At 42.3% G+C, this 17792-nt stretch overlaps 1 protein-coding gene across 1 annotated transcript in view; it reads left to right on the forward strand.

Annotated features, from left to right (window-relative positions):
• The window catches only part of TFEB (transcription factor EB), a 78645-nt gene that overhangs the window by 59148 nt on the left and 1705 nt on the right, over positions 1 to 17792 (forward strand). Inside the window, exons 2-8 of the mRNA XM_031964887.1 lie at positions 7763 to 8013; positions 8118 to 8372; positions 10460 to 10540; positions 13259 to 13379; positions 13534 to 13590; positions 14973 to 15048; positions 16534 to 16681. Coding sequence (XP_031820747.1) covers positions 7801 to 8013; positions 8118 to 8372; positions 10460 to 10540; positions 13259 to 13379; positions 13534 to 13590; positions 14973 to 15048; positions 16534 to 16681 — 951 coding nt within the window. The 5' untranslated portion in view covers positions 7763 to 7800. The remainder of the gene's footprint in view (positions 1 to 7762; positions 8014 to 8117; positions 8373 to 10459; positions 10541 to 13258; positions 13380 to 13533; positions 13591 to 14972; positions 15049 to 16533; positions 16682 to 17792) is intronic.

Raw genomic sequence — 17792 nt, forward strand, 5'->3', positions numbered from 1 at the left:
TGTTTAACACCCTCTACGGGAGAGACACTGTGCTGGATTCTGGAGATACAAAGACAAAAATAAATAGTTCCTGCCCTCAGGGTACTTTCTACTAGGGGGAAACAATATGTATCTTGAAAATCAGATACAAAGTATATACATCGCCATTTCTGGGAGAAGGCTATATACATATTATGAAGGAAAGTTTGGTAACAAGATTTCAGAGGGTACATTGGAGGGGAAGGAAGGAATATGTTAGCAGCACCAAAAAAAAAAAAAAAAGGTTGATATGGATGACTTATAGGGGAACAGGGACAACTAGGTGGCATAATAGATAAAGAAGCAGCTCTGGAGTCAGAAAGACTTATCTTCCTGAGTTCAAATCCAGTCTCACATACATTTTAGCTGTTTGACCTTGGGCAAATTAGTTTCATCCTGTTTGTTTCAGTTTTCTCATCTGTAAAATGGACTGGAGAAGGAAATAACAAACCACTCTAGTATCTTTGCAAAGAAAACCCCAAATAGAGTCATGAAGACTCAGACATGACTAACATGATTGAACATCAATATGAAGGAATTAAAAACTGGAAACTTTACTTGGGAAATGGATCACTGGAGTCTGAGAAGACCCACAGGTTTTCAATACTGCATCAATGAACTAATTTCATTATTCATCTTCAAGGCAGAGTTGGGGTTGAGATTGGGGTGGCTCAATGAATTCTTGGGTCCTGCTTGGTAGCCAAGACAGAGTTGGGAGAGTGCAGCCTGGTTGAAAGGTAAGCAATATTTGTGAGGTACTCGACCCTCCAGTTACTGGTCAGGTCAGTTCTGCCCAGTATTCTGAAGAAACCACTACCTTCAGCACAGGGCTTTGTGCCGGTGTGGTATCACTCAGACCTATCCCTTCTCATGGTCCCATATTCCAAAGTTATGTGCTTCTTCCTCCACCCAGAAGGCCTCCCAGAAGAGATCTAATGATGTCACTACCATTGAATGATTCCCCTTGGGTTCTAGGATAAAATAAAAATGCTGATATTTAAAGCCTTTTACAATCCAGCCCCATCCTCTCCCATTGAGACTAGTAATTTCCACTTATAGACACTATAGCTAAACTTACTTGCTATTCTGAACAAAATGGGAAGCAGTAAGGCGGCTCAATGTTTGGAGCATTGTTTAGATTCTTTGAATCAGGAAGACCTGAGTTCAAATCCAGTCTCAGATATTTCCTAGCTGTGTGATCTTGGCATGTCACTTAACTTGTTTGTTTTAATCTACTGGAAAAGGAAATGACAAACTGTTCCAGTATCTTTACCAAGAAAATCCCACTGACAGCTTTGATATGCAATGGTTCACAAGGTTAAAAAGAGTTAGATGGGACTGAACTACAAATCTCTTGCTTCCCTGTCTTTCTGTAATCTCTCCCCTATGCGTCCCTCCTCACTTCAACATCTTGGATTCCTATCCTACCTTTTTTCCCCAGCTCATGTGTTATCTCCTACAGGATGCCTTTCTGGAAGTCTCCAAGTTACTACTTTTTCTGCAACTCGTAGGTTAAAATAAACTTCATATCTACTTTACGTGTTGTTGTTGAGTGATATCCAACTCTCTTTGCAAAGATAATGCAAGGGTTTGCCATTTCCAGTTCATTTTACACCTTTACTGAGACAAACAGGGTAAAATGATTTGCCCAGGGCCATGCAGCTAGTAAGTATCTGAGATTCCATTTGAATTTGTCTTCCTGACCTGGAGTGTAATGCTCTATCCACTGCACTACCCAGCTGCCTCACATCTTCCTTTGCCTATGTTTTTATATATATTTCTCTCAAGGTAGGTGTGGTTTCCCCAGAAAAACCAGGGCTCCTAGAATGCAGGGATTGTAATTGGTTTTGTTTCCCTATAGCCCTGTCCAGTAGCTGGCAAATGCTTGTGGAATTGAATTTCTGTAGGGCCTGATCTCTGATTGCTCTCCTGAGGGAGAAGTAGAAAGAACTCAAAAGTTCAGGAACCTGTCTTCTGCCCCTAACTAGAAGTCACGTCCCTGGGGACTCAGGTTCCTTTTTCTGGGGGGGGGGGAAAAAAAAAAAGAGGGTTGGACAGCTAGTTCTCTTTCTGCTCAGTGGCTCCATATAGCTTGCAGGAACACATACAAAATGCTATGTTTGGCATTCAAAGCTCTTCACCTAGTCTCCTCCTGCCTTGCCAGTCTTCTTAACACCTTACTCCCCAACAAGTACTCTCTGATCGGGTAACACTGGCCTCCTGGCTACTCCACTAACAAGGACACTTTATCTCTAGGCTCCAGGCATTCTCTCTGGCTACCCACATGCTTGAAATGCTCTTCCTCCTTCACTCTGACTACTGACCTTCCTGGCTTCCTTTAAATCCCAACTAAAACCCCACCTCCTACAGGAAGCCTTCTCCAACCCCTCTTAATTCTAGGGCCTTCCTTCTGTTAATTATCTCCCATTTATCCTGCTTTGAATATATTTGCTTGTAACATTGTTTTCCCCATTAGATTTTAACCTTCTTGAGGACAGGGATTATTTTTTGTCTCTTTTGGCATCCCCAGTACTTAGAGCTATGCCTGGCACATATTGTTGCTCTGTTATGTCAGACTCTTCATAATGACCCAATGGGCTGGATAGCACACCAGGTATTTCTATCCTTCCCTACCTCCTAAAGGCTATCTAAGTTCATGTTTTTTTGTCTCCATGCTACTGTCTATCCATCACATCCTCTGCCATCTCCTTTTCCTTTTGCTTTCAATCTTTTCTAACATTAGAATTTTTTTTCCAATGAGTCCCACGTTTTTATTATGTGGCCAGAGTATTTAAGCTTCAGCTTCAGTATGTGACCTTCCAGTGAATAATCTGAATTAATTTCTTTATTCAATGACTGATTTGACCCCCTTGCTTTCTAAGTCTCACAAGTCTTGTTCTGAACTGCAATTTGAAAGCATCAATTCTGCCAGCTTTCCTTATAGTTCAATTTTCACAGCCATACATAGCTCCTGACACATACTAGGTGTTTAATAAATGTTTACTGAATTGAATATATTGGTCACAGTAGAAGTCAAGTTCTCTAGCCTTTCTCTTCAGTTTTCTCCTCTGTAAAATAGCATGAACTGGCAGGCCCTAGAAGTCCCATCTAACTCGATTCTCTGACTACGATTCATTGCTGGTCACTCTTCCAGCCCCATCTTCATGGGCTCTTCCTACTCCAGATGTGGGTTGGTCTCTGCAGATGTGATCTCCATGTAGGGCTAGGTAAGACTCTTTTCAGAGCAGCCCATTCCAACAGTGCCTGCTTTGCCTCCTTGCCCCATAATTGGTGCCTGGCCCCTTTGTGGAGAAGAACAAGAGCCCTGTCAGTGTACTACCATCACACCCCCATCCTCCACCATTCCCACCCCCAACGCTGGCTGGCGCTGCCAGGCCCCTTAGACTAGCCCCTTCACCAGTCTGCCCTCACAGTAATCAGACTGTGTGTCTGCACTCAGGGAGGGGATGGAGGAGGGAGAAAGCATAGGCCAGGTGGGGCTTGGGTCTGGGGTGTGTGTGAGGGTGGGTTTGATGAGTGGCCTGGCAAGAGATACCCCCAACTCGCCGGGACCCCTGAAAGAGAAGGAGTGTGGCTAGAGGGCAAGGTAGGGGTTGGAGTAGTCTCCTAGCTCCAGCTGAACCAGAGGGGCCAAGATTTAGAGAAAGCTGCTAATGAGATTAGCTGTCTGCCCCAGGTTTCCCTCCCCTTCGCCTCTCCCCAGGGTCCAGTCAGATCTTCCTGGGGCTGGGGTTGGAGGAGCCCTTCCGGATTCCACCCAGGCTGGGTAAGAGGTTTGGAGGGAGGACTCTATGCGTTGGCTCCTCCCCTGCCCCTGCCCCAGACACGTGGGTAGATTATTCTTTTCCCCAGACTCCTGCCAGCATCCAGATAAACTGCCAGAGCTCGTGTCTCAAAAATACTTTGCAAGTGATCTGGCATATACCTTGTATATGATTCAAAAGGCACAGAAATTCCTCCCCCTTCTCAGTAGATCTAGTCTGGAAAAACAACCTATCCATTCTCTGGCATGGGGGGTGGGTGGGTGGGGGAAGACTTGTGTGTAGGTGCTTGCCCTTCTTCCTCTCCCTCCCCCACCCCTTTTTCCTCCTCCACCCTATCCATTCCCTCTTCCACTCCCTCTCCCTCCCATTCCCCTTCTGTATTCTTGAGGAAGGCACTTTTGTGAGGGGCTTCTGTGTATGACTCTCCCCCTTCTCTCCATGTCTCCTATTGACTACATTTTCCCAGCCAGAGGTGAGCGCTGTCAGGAAGTGGGACAGTGTGAAGGAGCTGGCATTTGTATGTGGTGGTGGTGGTGGCGGTGGTGGCAGTGGCGGCAGCGGTGGCAACAGCTTCAGCGCTAGTGGCAGTAGTGGGTGGTAGTGGTGGCAATAGTGCGGGGCAGAGGTGGTGCCAGTGGTGGCACTTTGGTTTGAAGACTGGGCTTTGACTACCTGGATTCCATACTCAGCCAGATGATCCTGGACAAGTCATTAGCTTCTAAGTCATTTCCTTATTTGTAAAATGGCAATAGCAACCGCCTCACCTTAAAGAGCTATCTCAATCGGTGCTGCTACCCCCTGTCTCTCAAAACGGACTACCTGAACACTTGAACAATTATTAACATAGTATTTAATATCCAGATCAATTAGTCTGGATGAGACATGGACTTGGAATGAAGACAGATCCAATTCAAATACTGCTTCAGACACTTTCTGACTATAGGACTCTGGGCTAGTCACTCAATAATTCTAGACTTCAGTCCCTTATTTGTAAAATGAAGGGGCTAGATAGCCCCTGAGTTTTCTTTCAGCTCTAAATTTTTGATCCAATGGTAGTTATGTTATAGCTATTAAACTGGAATTAATATTATTCTTGGATTTTAATTAGATTTTTTTAAAATGAAATTTTGTTTTAGTTTATTGACATGGCCATTATTTTTGTTGTTTAATCATTTCTCATTCTTGGTCATCTCGTGAACAGCATCACATCAGTACTGTCCAAGGGGTTTTCTTGGCAAAGATATTGGAGTGAGTTACCATTTCCTTTTCCAGTGGATTAAGGCAAACAGGGTTAAATGACTTGTCCTGGGTCACATATCTAGCAAGCATCTGAAGTGGTGTTTGAACTCAGATTTTGACTCTAGGAAAAACCAAGATATAGTAGAAAGAGAAATGGGTTTGGATCTCAGGATTTGGGGTTTTAATACTGTTTTTGCTGCTTACATGTTGGTGTGCACAGTTGAAAGGACAGTTTTAACTAACAAGGCCCTGATTCAGATATCACCTCTGATTTTCTTTGTGGTTCTTTGGTTTCTCATTTGTCAAATCAGAGGTTTGGACTGAATGGCTTCTAACATTTCTTCCACCTCTTAGCTGGAACCATAAGCATTTATTGATTATTTACAATATTGAAAGCGCTGTGGCTCGTCTTTGGATTAGAAAGAAAGGCAAAAAACAATCTTACCTTCAGAGAGCTTACTTTCGAATGGGGACATAACATGTAAATAAATAGATGTATACCCGATACACTGCAGAGTAGATGGAAGGTAAATTATAGAGAAGAAAGCCCTAACAATTGAGGAGGGGTAGGCTGAGAGACCAATCAGGAAGTTTCTACAATAGCCTAGGTGAGAGGTAATGAAATTCTGAGGGCTCGTGAAATTGAGAGAGTTTAACAGTTAGCGTCATTGGTGGAGTTTGGGGAAGATTCAAAGAGAAATGTGAATTTCTGTGCCCTAAGTCCCAATAAATAGTAGGAACCTCAAATCCCCTTGGTTTGGTGACAGTATTAAAATTCATATTGCATAGTTCTATTGGGTTGGAACCAATGACCATCGTTTACACAATTATAACTCTGAATGGTGCAAATTTGAATATATTCTATTCAATCACTTTTATTATTCATACTAATTGGGATCTCACTATTTAGTAAAGCACTGTTCACAAGTGCATTTTGATATTAACCTGGGAAAAATTTCAAATATGGTAACACTGCTTTCATAGCCAAATCATTCACTTTAATTTACACATAGAATTTATATTTTGGGGGACAGTTTATAGAGTTATACAGGTGTTATATAGGTGGAAACAAAAAGTTGGTGTAAGGGTCAAATGGGATTAGGGATATGAGAATGTTTTTTTAAAAAGCATGTATATGTATATATGCATACAGGTATGCATGTATGTGTATACAAATACATACACATATATATGCATAACAAACTAGTGTGGTTTTAGAAGGGAGCAGGTAGGTGGTTATGGTTAATGCTCAATTTAGGGCTGATGTCTAACAGTATCAGCCTGAGGGAATAGTTTATGTTTAGATTAAATGAAAACAAATATGTGTGAGATCCAAGTGAACTTTCCTACTAGTCATATCTGAAAGGAATGATTGAGCTCATTTTTACAGATGAGGAAATTGAGGATGAGAGATGAGATTCTCCTAAAATCACAGAACTAATTAATGGCCCAATCTGGATTTGAACTCAGGACTCTACCTCATTTTGTTTTCTTTGATGATAGAAACATAGGCCCTGCTTTGAAGGAGCTCTCGATCTGATGTAGAAATATTTAAGGAGCCTCCCGAAGCATCTGGATGGCTGAAATAAACAACTTCAGACCCATATTAATTGTGTGACCCTGATCAAGTCATTTAATCACTCTCTGCCTCAGTTTCTTTATCTGTAAAGTGAAGATAATTACAGCAAATACCTCCTAGGGCTATTACCACAATCAGATGAGATAATATTTACAACGCACTTTACAAATTTGAAAGGACTATTTAAATGCTAACTATTATTGTTATTGCCAAGGCCTCTGTTTGGTGCTAAGCATACATTAAGTATTCTATAAAAGTTTGTTCAATTAAACCAAATTGCTTATGTATGTCTTTTTCTGATCGATTTGTTTCAATGAAACTTTCTGCCTCTTAAAGAGAGAATTCTCTTGCAGCTAAACCTGCCCGGATTACTAAATAGCAGTGGCCCCTTAGGCCATTGTTAAACATTAGCCTCTTGTTAAGCACTAACTTGTGCATATCATCTTGGTAGGAGGACTAGAAATGAATTGGAAGGGACCTCCCAGGTCATCAATTTCAAGCCCCTTATTCTAGAGAGGAGGAATTAAAGCTCTGGGGTCGTGACTAGCCCAGAGTCAAATAGGAGAGAAATGGCAGAGTTGGGACTTGAATCCAGGTCCTTTGATTCTAGACCCACTGCTCTTTCTGCTATAGCTATCCTGCCTCCTACGGACTGCTAAACTTAGTTGGAAAGTCCTGGGCTCTGAGGCTGGCCTTGGATTTAGGAAGTTGTTAGTCATTTTTCTGTCATGTCCTGCTCTTCATGACCTCATTTGGGGTTTTCTTGGCAAAGATACTGGAATGGTTTGCCATTTCCTTCCCCAACTCATTTTACAAATGTGTAAATGGAGGCAAACAGGATTAAATGAGTTGCCCAGGATCACACAGCTAATAAGTGTCTGAAGCCAGATTTGAATTCAGGTTTTCCTGAATTCAGGCCAGACATTCTATCCACTGAATTCAAATACAGCCATTTAACCTCTGTTAAATGGATCTGTTTCTTCATTTGCAAAATGAGAATAATTTCAGCATTTGCTTCATAGGGCTAGTCTGAGGTTAAAACAAGGGATTGTCTGTTAAGTGATTTATAAAGCACTGTTTAAATAAGCATTACCATAGTGCTGTTCCTGTGAACTCCATTGATCCTTTGCTTCTCCCACAGGGATCCAGCTTGCCTTCGGGCACCTGCAGCCACCTGCCATGGCCTCTCGAATTGGCCTTCGGATGCAGCTCATGAGGGAGCAGGCTCAGCAGGAGGAGCAGCGGGAGCGTATGCAACAACAGGCTGTGATGCATTACATGCAACAGCAACAACAGCAGCAGCAGCAGCAGCTGCCAGGACCCCCCACCCCAGCCATCAACACCCCAGTGCACTTCCAGTCCCCACCTCCTGTTCCAGGAGAGGTCCTGAAGGTACATCCTGGCCAGGATGAATCCCTTCCATCTTTGGAATAATACTGTCCCTCCTGGGGCTCATGACTCCCTTGACATCTTCTCCTTTCTCTTTGGGGATGTAGGTACAGTCATATTTGGAAAACCCCACTAGCTACCATCTGCAACAGTCACGAGACCAGAAAGTGCGGGAATACTTGTCTGAGACTTATGGGAACAAATTTGCTGCTCACATCAGCCCTGCTCAGAGCTCCCCAAAGCCTCCTCCAGCTGCTTCTCCTGGGGTCCGGGCCAGCCATGTGCTCTCTTCCTCTGCAGGCAATAGTGCCCCCAATAGCCCGATGGCTATGCTCAATATCGGCTCCAATCCAGAGAGGGAGGTGAGTCAGGCTTTGTGCCACTATCATAAGCTGTTTGGGTTCAGGGATCAATATAAGGCTTCCTGGGAGCATGAAGGAAGCTCTCAAGGGACAGCTAGTCTGATATGGACATTCACAGTCTCTACTCTTAGGGACCTTTTGGTCTCCTGTGGGTACCTGCCGAAACAGGTACTCACAATTTGATGGGGAAAATTTGGTTCCTGCTCTCAAATAGTTTCTACTTTTATGGGAGAAGCACAGTTCCTAGACTCAAGGAACTTCCAGTCTGATAAAGGGCTGCAGGCATTAATACATGCTTCCAAAGCATTGGGTAAATGAGTGGTTGAGGATCACTGAGTAAAGTATGGGAGTGGGGTCCTTCAAGATCTTCTGAAAGTCATGATTGTAAGAGTGAAGATGGTGGGAGAATGGTAAATTCACTTGGCTTCCTAGCTGAGTTGTGATGTCACTGCTGTGACAATGACATGATAACAACCTGAGGTCCACCAGTAGATGAATCTCAGTATTGAATGGAACCTCAGAGATATCATCTAGTTCTGTCTGGGCTTCTACAGGAGTTCTCTCTATAGCATCCCTGAGAAGTGACCATCTGGGCTCCTGCCACTTCTTCTAATGTTAGAACACTCGAATCTCCTGAGAAAGCTCATTCAGCTTTTGGACAGCCCTGTTTCTAGGAGAATGGGGGTATGAGAATTGTTTGTTCCAACAGTCATGAAAGTGTCTGAAGCAGGTACTTCAGGGCTTGATCAAATATCCAAGATGCCAAGGTCATATACCACATCACTGGGTCATCTTGACTTTTGTCTTGTCAGTGCACCGTGATGACTCTGGAAGAGAAAGTGAATCTTTGTGCAACTCTGCCTTATTTAAATCCAATTCATGCATAAGTCAGGACATCACATGTCATTGGTCCTCTTTGAAATGAAGGAAGAAAAACAATGGTTTTTAGGAAATTTTTTCTGATATTGGCCTTGGAATTTCCTGTCTCAGTGAGATCATAGGTTCAGTTCCAAATTACCCATTGCTCCTTCTTCGTCATTCTCATGCCAAATATAGCATATCTCTAGTCTCCCTACACAACTCCTGAGATACTTGAAAACTGTGGCCTTCTCTCTCCTCTGCCTCAGGCTCCCTTCCTTTTCATGATAAATAAATATTCCAAGTTTCTCCAACTGATCTCACTCTAGCCTGGTTTTAAGTCCCCTTATTGTCCCAGTCAATTTTCTCTGGATGAATTTCAGCTAGTCAAATGACCTTCTTAAAATGTAGTGCTTCAGAGGAGGTTGCAACTGTTACCTGGCTTGGGCAGAATAAAGTGGAATTCTTTGATCCTATTCTCTGGATGTCGTTTTCCACTAATGCAGTTTTGGAGCCTATCAGTTTGTAGGGCTGCTGAGTCAGATTGTTGAGCTGAGAATTCAATTCAGCAATTATTAAGCACTTAATATGCAAGAAAAGAAAGTAGAGAACAAGCATTTATTAGTCACTTACTATATGCCAGGCATTGTAGTATATTCTCACTTGATTCTCACAAAAACCTTGGCAGGTAGGTGGTATTATTATTCCCACTTTACAGATGAGGAAACTAAGGCAGACAGAATTTAAGGACTTGGCCTGGGGTCACATGATTCATAAGTGTCTCAAGCTATATTGGAATACAGATCATCCTGACTGCAGGCCAGTTACTGTATCCAGTAATTGACTTTTGCACCAGCTAGCTTGCCTCTCAGCAAAGCTCCCTAGAGGAACACACAAAGTTAGGAGGAGATAAAGACTTTGCCCTAACAGTCTTCTAGGAACTGTTAATCAGGATTCCTAGTGGTGGAGGTTGGTTACCATAACCTACAGATTCTCCAAGTAATCTGTCCATTCCCTTGGAGTTTCTTAGCTTTAAGAAGAAAGGAGCTAGGCTGGATGGAAAAAGACTGAACAGAGCAATAGACTGGCTGGTTGTCATCTGTCCACCCTTAATCTCTGCTTTATAGGCAGATTTCTGCCCTTTCTGGCCCCTCCCAACTCCAAATCCATCCTTCTCCCAGTAGGAGATACCAACGACATATGACTTACATGCACCATTTTTCTTCCAGCTCGATGATGTTATTGACAACATCATGCGCTTGGATGACGTCCTGGGATACATCAATCCAGAGATTCAGATGCCCAACACGGTATTGATAACCAGGGCAAGGGTGGGAGTGGGACAAACAGTGGGTAGGTACAAGATATTTGCCGGGGAGGAAGGGGGAGATACAGGAGCAAGATAAGACATTGCCCTTAAGCTCAAGCTTAAGTTTATGCTTGCTAAGGAGACAGTCACAGAATTTCCAACCCTGTAATTTTATAGAGGAGGAGACTAATGTTCAGTGAGGTACATGACTTGCGTAAGGTCACCCAAATAATAAGTGGCCAGTGTGCTTCCTACCACTCTATTTACCACACACCACGTAAGACAAACAGAAAAATACAAAATATAATTAAGTGGCTGATTATATGGCTCAGCCTATAAATACTATAAGAATTAAGAGAAGAGGGAACTCAATGCACACTGGAGGAGATCAGGAGGAGGCCTTCCCAGAGGAGGTAGGATTGGAAGCCAGCCTTGAAGGAGAGGGAAGGTTTGGAAAGTCAGTGAGGAGGGGGGAGAGAGAATCAGAGATAAAGGGGTAAGCATGGACAAAGACATGGAGACAGTATTAAATACTGTGTTTCCTTGAGACAGAGAGGACTTGCCTAGCTGTATTGAGAGGGGGAGTGCATTAGGAGCACCCATTGTCTATTCCTGGCTTCATGGATGGGTGGATGCAGGTGGTCTTCTCTTTGTGGGAGGAGGGGGGCGTGGTTCCCATCCAATTCCATGGGATCAGACCCTTAGATAGCTAAACTGGTGCAAGTTCTTCAGATATCCAAGGACGTCTAGATCTGGAAAGAATTTAGGATTTAGAAGACTTGAGTTCTAGTCCCAGCTCTGACACTAATTTCCTCTGTGACCCTGGGCAAATGACTCTTTTGTAACTCAATTTTCTTATTTGTAAATGGCAGTAAATCATATCAGCCTGCCTCTCCCTATCCCAGAAAGGATTTGTGAGGCTTAAAAAAGACAGGATTTGATAAAACAACAACCAGCCCAGAAAGGCAAGGTTTTGAGGTTCTCCCCTTCCTCAGGAAGTATCCCTGCCCCTCCCATACAGGTCTTCGCATCTCATCCCTGATACCTAAGCTTTTGGGCACCTGGCTGAACTGGTTGTCCCCAGGCTTCCTGGCCTCTGGCCCATGCCAGCAAAGGGAAAATCAGAATTCTGCTGGAAGTAGTCAGGCTCAGTAGGTTAGCAGCCCAGAACTGGCTTGGGCTGGTTTGGGCCTGAGCTAGAAACTAGGAGAGTTTGGAAAGGCTGGAGAGGGAGGGAGTAAGTGTGTGTGTGTGTGTGTGTGTGTGTGTACATGTATATGCATGTGTATATTTATATCTGTTCTGGGACCCTGGCTGAGCATGTCTTCCTGTCTTTGAACTGTGTGAACTTGTTGGTACAACCAGAGAGCTCCTAAATATTGGGGTTTAAAATAAAGGCTGGAAATCCAGTTAAAGGGTAACTCAGACACTGAATTGTTTGTTTGTTTGTTTGTTTTATTGGTTTTTTTTGCTTATTTCCTCCTCTACCTCCCTCTCCCATGCACATAGACATATACAAACATACATTATCAACAACCAACCTGAAGATTTTAGAATTTAATACCTGGAAGGTGACTTAGTTTATACCCTTAGATTCAGTGCTTCTTTTATGGGGCAACAATGACAGGGAGGTCAAAAACAAACAAACAAAAAAAAAAGTACCCACAAATCTTTCTTGTGAAAAAGGAAAGATGATTAGGTCAAACCTATTGATGCAGCAAGAGTGCCTTGAACATATACAATGTCATGTTTCTATAATCACCTACCTTTTTATCTAGAGGAGGATCCTCTTCTGCCCATTAGGATTCATGTTGGTTACTGCATTTAAGATGAGTTCTACTGACTTTTAGTGTAATTTTTAAATTTGTAATCATTGTCATTATACATATTATTCGCCTTTCTTTTCTCTGCATCAGTTCACATGTTTCTTCTCATGTTTCTCTAAGTTCCTCTTATTTTTATTATTTATGGAGCAATATAATTCCTGTTCTGCACTATGATTTATTCAACCATTGTCCAGTATGGGAACACCTATTTTGTTTCCAGACTTTTGCTACCACAAAAGGGGCAGCTATGAATATTTCAGTACATAGGACCTTTATTTCTGTCTCTAATCTCTTGGCCATTAATGTCTGGCATTGCAAATATTGGGTCATTTTCCAGGCACTAAATTCTGAAATCTTAGATTCTTAACAGAACACTGAGACTCAGATTTGCTGTCTAATTCCCTAAAATGATCTTGTTTAATTCATCTTTCCCACTCCTTCTCTGTCTCTCTGTCTCTCTATTCTTTAATGATGTTCTTTTCTTTTTATCTTTTTTCCTTCTTCTTTCCTTCCTTCCTATTTCTGTCCTTCCTCCTTGCCTCTCTCTTTCTTTCCTTCCTTCCTTCCTTCCTTCCTTCCTTCCTTCCTTCCTTTTTTCCTTCAGTGGCATTTTCAAATAACTCTCCTCTCTCCCTCTAGTTCCCTTCTCTTGTAATACATAAACAGTTAAGTAAAAACACATCAACACATTGGCCATGTCTGAAAATATATGCCTCATTCCATACCTATAGTCTCCCATCCCTCTGCTGAGGAGGCATGATTTTCCCTCTTGATTTTCTGAAGTCATCATTGGTTACGCCTCCCCTGAGATGGTCTTCTTTTGATAGCTGTGCTTTCCTGAATCTCTGATGAAGGAGGTTCTCACGCAGAGTTTTCTTTCCTTTATCCCACAGTTGCCTCTGTCCAGCAGCCATCTGACAGTGTACAGTGGAGACCCCCAGGTCACGGCCTCCCTTGTAGGTGTCACTAGCAGCTCCTGCCCTGCTGACTTGGCCCAGAAGAGAGAGCTCACAGGTTTAAGACTCACTCTGCCTCCTAAATCCCTTCCCTAGCTTGTCTTTCCCCTCCTTCCCACCCCTGTACTCATAGTCAGTGTTCCTCTTACTATTGCTAGTTCCTAACAGAGTTCCTATTACCGTTGTCTTTTTCCTTTCCCATTTGGTTATAGATGCTGAGAGCCGAGCCTTGGCCAAGGAACGACAGAAGAAAGACAATCACAACCTTAGTAAGTCTTGCTGACCCCTTCCTCCTTCTCCCCTGCCCCACTTCCTTCCCTATTCCATCCATCCAGAAGCATGCATCCCTATTTGCTGTTGTTACTTCTAGATGCACTATTCAATGTGGACTGGAAGCTAGCCAGCCCCATAAGTTGTCTACGTGGGTTTATAAAGTTATACATAGGTCTAGGGCTGGAAGGGACCTGAGAGACTAGCTAGTCTCCCTCATATCCCAGATGAGGAGACTGAGGTCCAGGGAGTGCCCAAAATCATAAAGCTAGTGAGTATCTGAGTCAGGAACAGAACTTGAATCTTCTAACTCCAGAGTTCCTTTTCTGTTGTTTTCTCCATGCTCTGTGGTTTGATTTTTATTAAAAAACAAACAAAAACAAGGAAGATTCCTTCCCTGCCAAGTCTCTTACCCCATTGAGATCTGAAATATGAATCTTCACTGTAACCTTAAGACTAAGCATTGTCCTCTCTTACTGGTGTTTTTCTTTCTTTCTTTCTTTCTTTTTTTTTAAGGCCATTGTCTCTCAATGGTATTTTATTTTTCCAATTATAAGTAAAAGTAGTTTCCAACATTCTTTTTTGTCAGATTTTAAATTCCAATTTTTTTCCTCCCTTCATTCCTTCCCTCTCCCTTCCCCAAGACACCAAGCAATCTGATATAAGTTATACATATACACTCATTTTAAACATAAAAGTTCATTTCCCTTTGAGGTGTAATAACTTTATTAGTTCAAATTATAGTGTCAGATGACTTCCTGTCTTAGATGACAGAAAAGAGGCAGGAACATGAACACCTTGAATTTCATGACAGCAGGGGTCCTATTGGGAGGTGAAAAATACTAGACTGAGAGTTTGGAGGGCTGGTTTCTAGTTCCATCTTTACAATTAATTACCCGGATGGCTTGAGCAAGTCACAGTCTCCGTGAACCTGAGCAAATCTGCAAAAAAGAGGAGGTTGGAGCAGATTGCCTCTGGGGTTTCTTTCAGTTCTATAACTATAATCCTATGACCCTATAACCTATATAGAATGTGCAGCTAGGGATCATGATGGAGTTTTCAACTTTGCATCAAGAAGACTTGACTTCAAATTCTGCCTCAAACATTTACTAAGCTATGTGATTCTGGGCAAGCTACTTCACCTCTCTTATCCACAAAATAAGAGTATTGAACTCAATAGCCAGCTCCAAATCTATGGTCCTGTAGTCTGAGAGACAGAGACTGGCTGCTGTTTCACTGGGGTCTCAGGCTTATGCTTCCTCTCTGGCTTTAGGGATTCCCATGGTCAGACCTGGGGGCTACAGGATGAAGGTAGGTACCCTAATTCTCCTTAACTGTTTATCTCTCCATCCCCCATCTCCCATCCATCTTTCATTTTTAGTTGAAAGAAGACGAAGATTCAACATTAATGACCGAATCAAAGAACTGGGCATGCTGATTCCCAAGGCCAATGACCTGTGAGTTCAGACTTTGGGAAGTGGGAGTTGGTGGGGGCGGGGAGGGGAGGGAGGTTGGGTGAGTGCAGGAGTGAAGTTAGACAAGTTAGGAGTTAGGAGAGCATCAGTTCATCGGAAGCTGTGATGTTCCAAGGCATTGATCTTTGGCTGCTGCATGGGATAGAAGACTGAACATCAGGAGCATCAGGAGCATAGAATCTGATTTCTTCTCCTACCTCTGCCTATTACTAGTTATATAACCTTAGCCAAACCATTTTATTTTTCTGAGCCTCAGTTTCCCTTTTTGTTAGATGAAGACTACATTCTTATATTAATGCTGTAGGGAAAAAATTTTATAAAAACAAAAGTTAATAAAAAAAATCAGGACTTCTCAAGGATTTTGTAAAAAGAAAACTAAAAGACCAAGGAAGCAAGATTGGAGGGCCTGAATTCAAATCCAGCCTCAGACATTTAACACTTACCAGCTGTGTGACCCCGGACAAATCACTTAACCCTAGTTGCCCTGGAAAAAAAAAGAGATTAAGGTATTTAACCAACATTGATAAAGCAAGGACTATGAAATTAGGGCCTGATTATGGGGAATACAAAGAATGGAGCCTACTGTTTAGTTGAGAGATCAAGACTCACTATAGATTCCATCCATCCATTCATCCATATCAGGCAGTAGAAGCTTAGTACCTAGAGCCTGACTCCCAAGTAAGTTATAGGGACAGCTAGGTGGCACAGTGGATAGAGCACCAGGCCTGGAGTCAGTTCAAATCTCGCTTCAGATACTATTTGCATGATCCTGGACAAGTCACTTAATCTTTTTGCCTCAGTTTCCTCACCCTTAAAATGGAAATATTAGTAGCATCTACTTCTCAGGGTCGTTGTTCACAATAATCAAGTGAGATGGTATTTGTAAAAATGTTTAGCACAGTGCCTAGCACACAGTGAGCACTGTGTAAATGTTGGTAATGATTAATTATGATCACAGGAAGAAGAGATCTGGCAGGGTAGTCATGGAAGGCTTTATAAAGGGAGTGGGACTTGAAGGAATGGTGGATTGAGTTAGGGTAGGAAGATTCTGAGCAGAATTGCAGGGATGGGAATGCGCAAGGTAGGAGAATAATGGGAGGAAAGGCTGGAGAGGTAGTTTCAGTCCCAGCTCTTGGGGGCCTTAAATGCCTAGCTGAAAAGTTTAGCCTTGATTCTAATTAGAGTCAGTAGGATTTTGAGCAAGACACTGACAAAGTTAGCGATCTATTTTAAAAAGATTAGACTGGCCAGTATGTGGAAAATGGTTTGGGGAAGGAAGAGATTAGAGGCAGAGAGACCAGGTAGGAGGCTATTATAGTGGTCTAGAGGTAGCGAGGGTCCTGGTTCTCTGCCCCTCCCCAGTGATGGGGACTGGAAGCAGGGATTAGAAGTGTTTATATAGAGAAGATATGCTCTCAGGGCCAGTGGAGGCAAAAGCAGTGGTGTATGACCTCTTCTTGTTTTCAGAGATGTGCGCTGGAACAAGGGGACTATCTTGAAGGCTTCAGTCGATTATATTCGTCGGATGCAGAAGGATCTGCAGAAATCCAGAGACCTGGAGAACCACTCTCGGCGCCTTGAGATGACAAACAAGCAGTTGTGGCTTCGCATTCAGGTCTGACTTCCTGACTTTTAACACTGGGATGGAAAAATCTCATGTTCTCCAAAGTGTGGGTCTTTGGCCCTCCTGCTCCTGGGAGACCCCCAGGGAATTTGGGTGTTCAGGGCTAGAACCTGGGCAGTCACTAAGTCTACAATTTGTTTTTTGTTTTTTTGGTTAGTAAATTTGCTTTATTTTTAAAAAAATTGTATTTTATTTATTTATTTAATATTTTCTCCCAGTTACATTTCAAACAATTTTTTTTAACATTTGTTTTTAAAATTTTTGAGTTCTAGTTTCTCTCCCTTATACCCACCCACAATTAAGAAACCACATGTAAAGTTATACAAAACATTTCCATAAGTTATATTGTAAAAGAAAGCAGATTTCTCCCTCTAATGAAAATAAAAACCTTCAAGAAAAATGAAATTAAAAAAAAAAGAGATGAGAGAAAAAGAGAATGCTTTAATCTGTATTCAGACCCAATCAGTTCCTTCTCTGGATATGGATAGGATTTTTTTATCATAAGTCCTTCAGAGTAGTCTGGGATCATTGTACTGCTGAGAATAGCAAAATCATTTATAGTTGGTCATCCTAGAATATTTCTACTACTTTGTATAAAGTACATTTTACTTTGCTTGAGTTTATGGAGGACTTACCAGGTTTTTTTTTTTTTTTTTTTCCTGAGAGCATCCTGCTGATCATTTCCCATAGAATAATAATATTCCATTACAAACACATACAACACTTTACTGAGCCCTTCTCCAGTTGATGGACACCCCCTAAATTACCTTTTTTTTTTTTGCCTTGAGAAGAGAGCTGCTGTGACTGTTGACGTTAGAACAAATGACACCCCCCCCCCCTTTTTTTTAAATCCCTTTTGGCATTCATGCCTTGTGGTGGTGGTGTTAGGTCAAATGATATGCATGAATTTATATCCATTTGGGCCCAGATCATATCTTTTGATCATTTATCCATTGAGGGTATGCAATTTGGAGATATGGATTCTAATCTTGGCTCTGGCACTTAGTGGTGGTGTGACCTTGACCATATAATTTTCCTTCCATTTTTTTCCTTTTTTGCTTAAATCAGAATCATATGGACTAGGATCACATATCTAGAGATT

Source organism: Sarcophilus harrisii, chromosome 4, assembly GCF_902635505.1.
Source record: "Sarcophilus harrisii chromosome 4, mSarHar1.11, whole genome shotgun sequence".
NCBI lineage: Eukaryota > Metazoa > Chordata > Mammalia > Dasyuromorphia > Dasyuridae > Sarcophilus > Sarcophilus harrisii.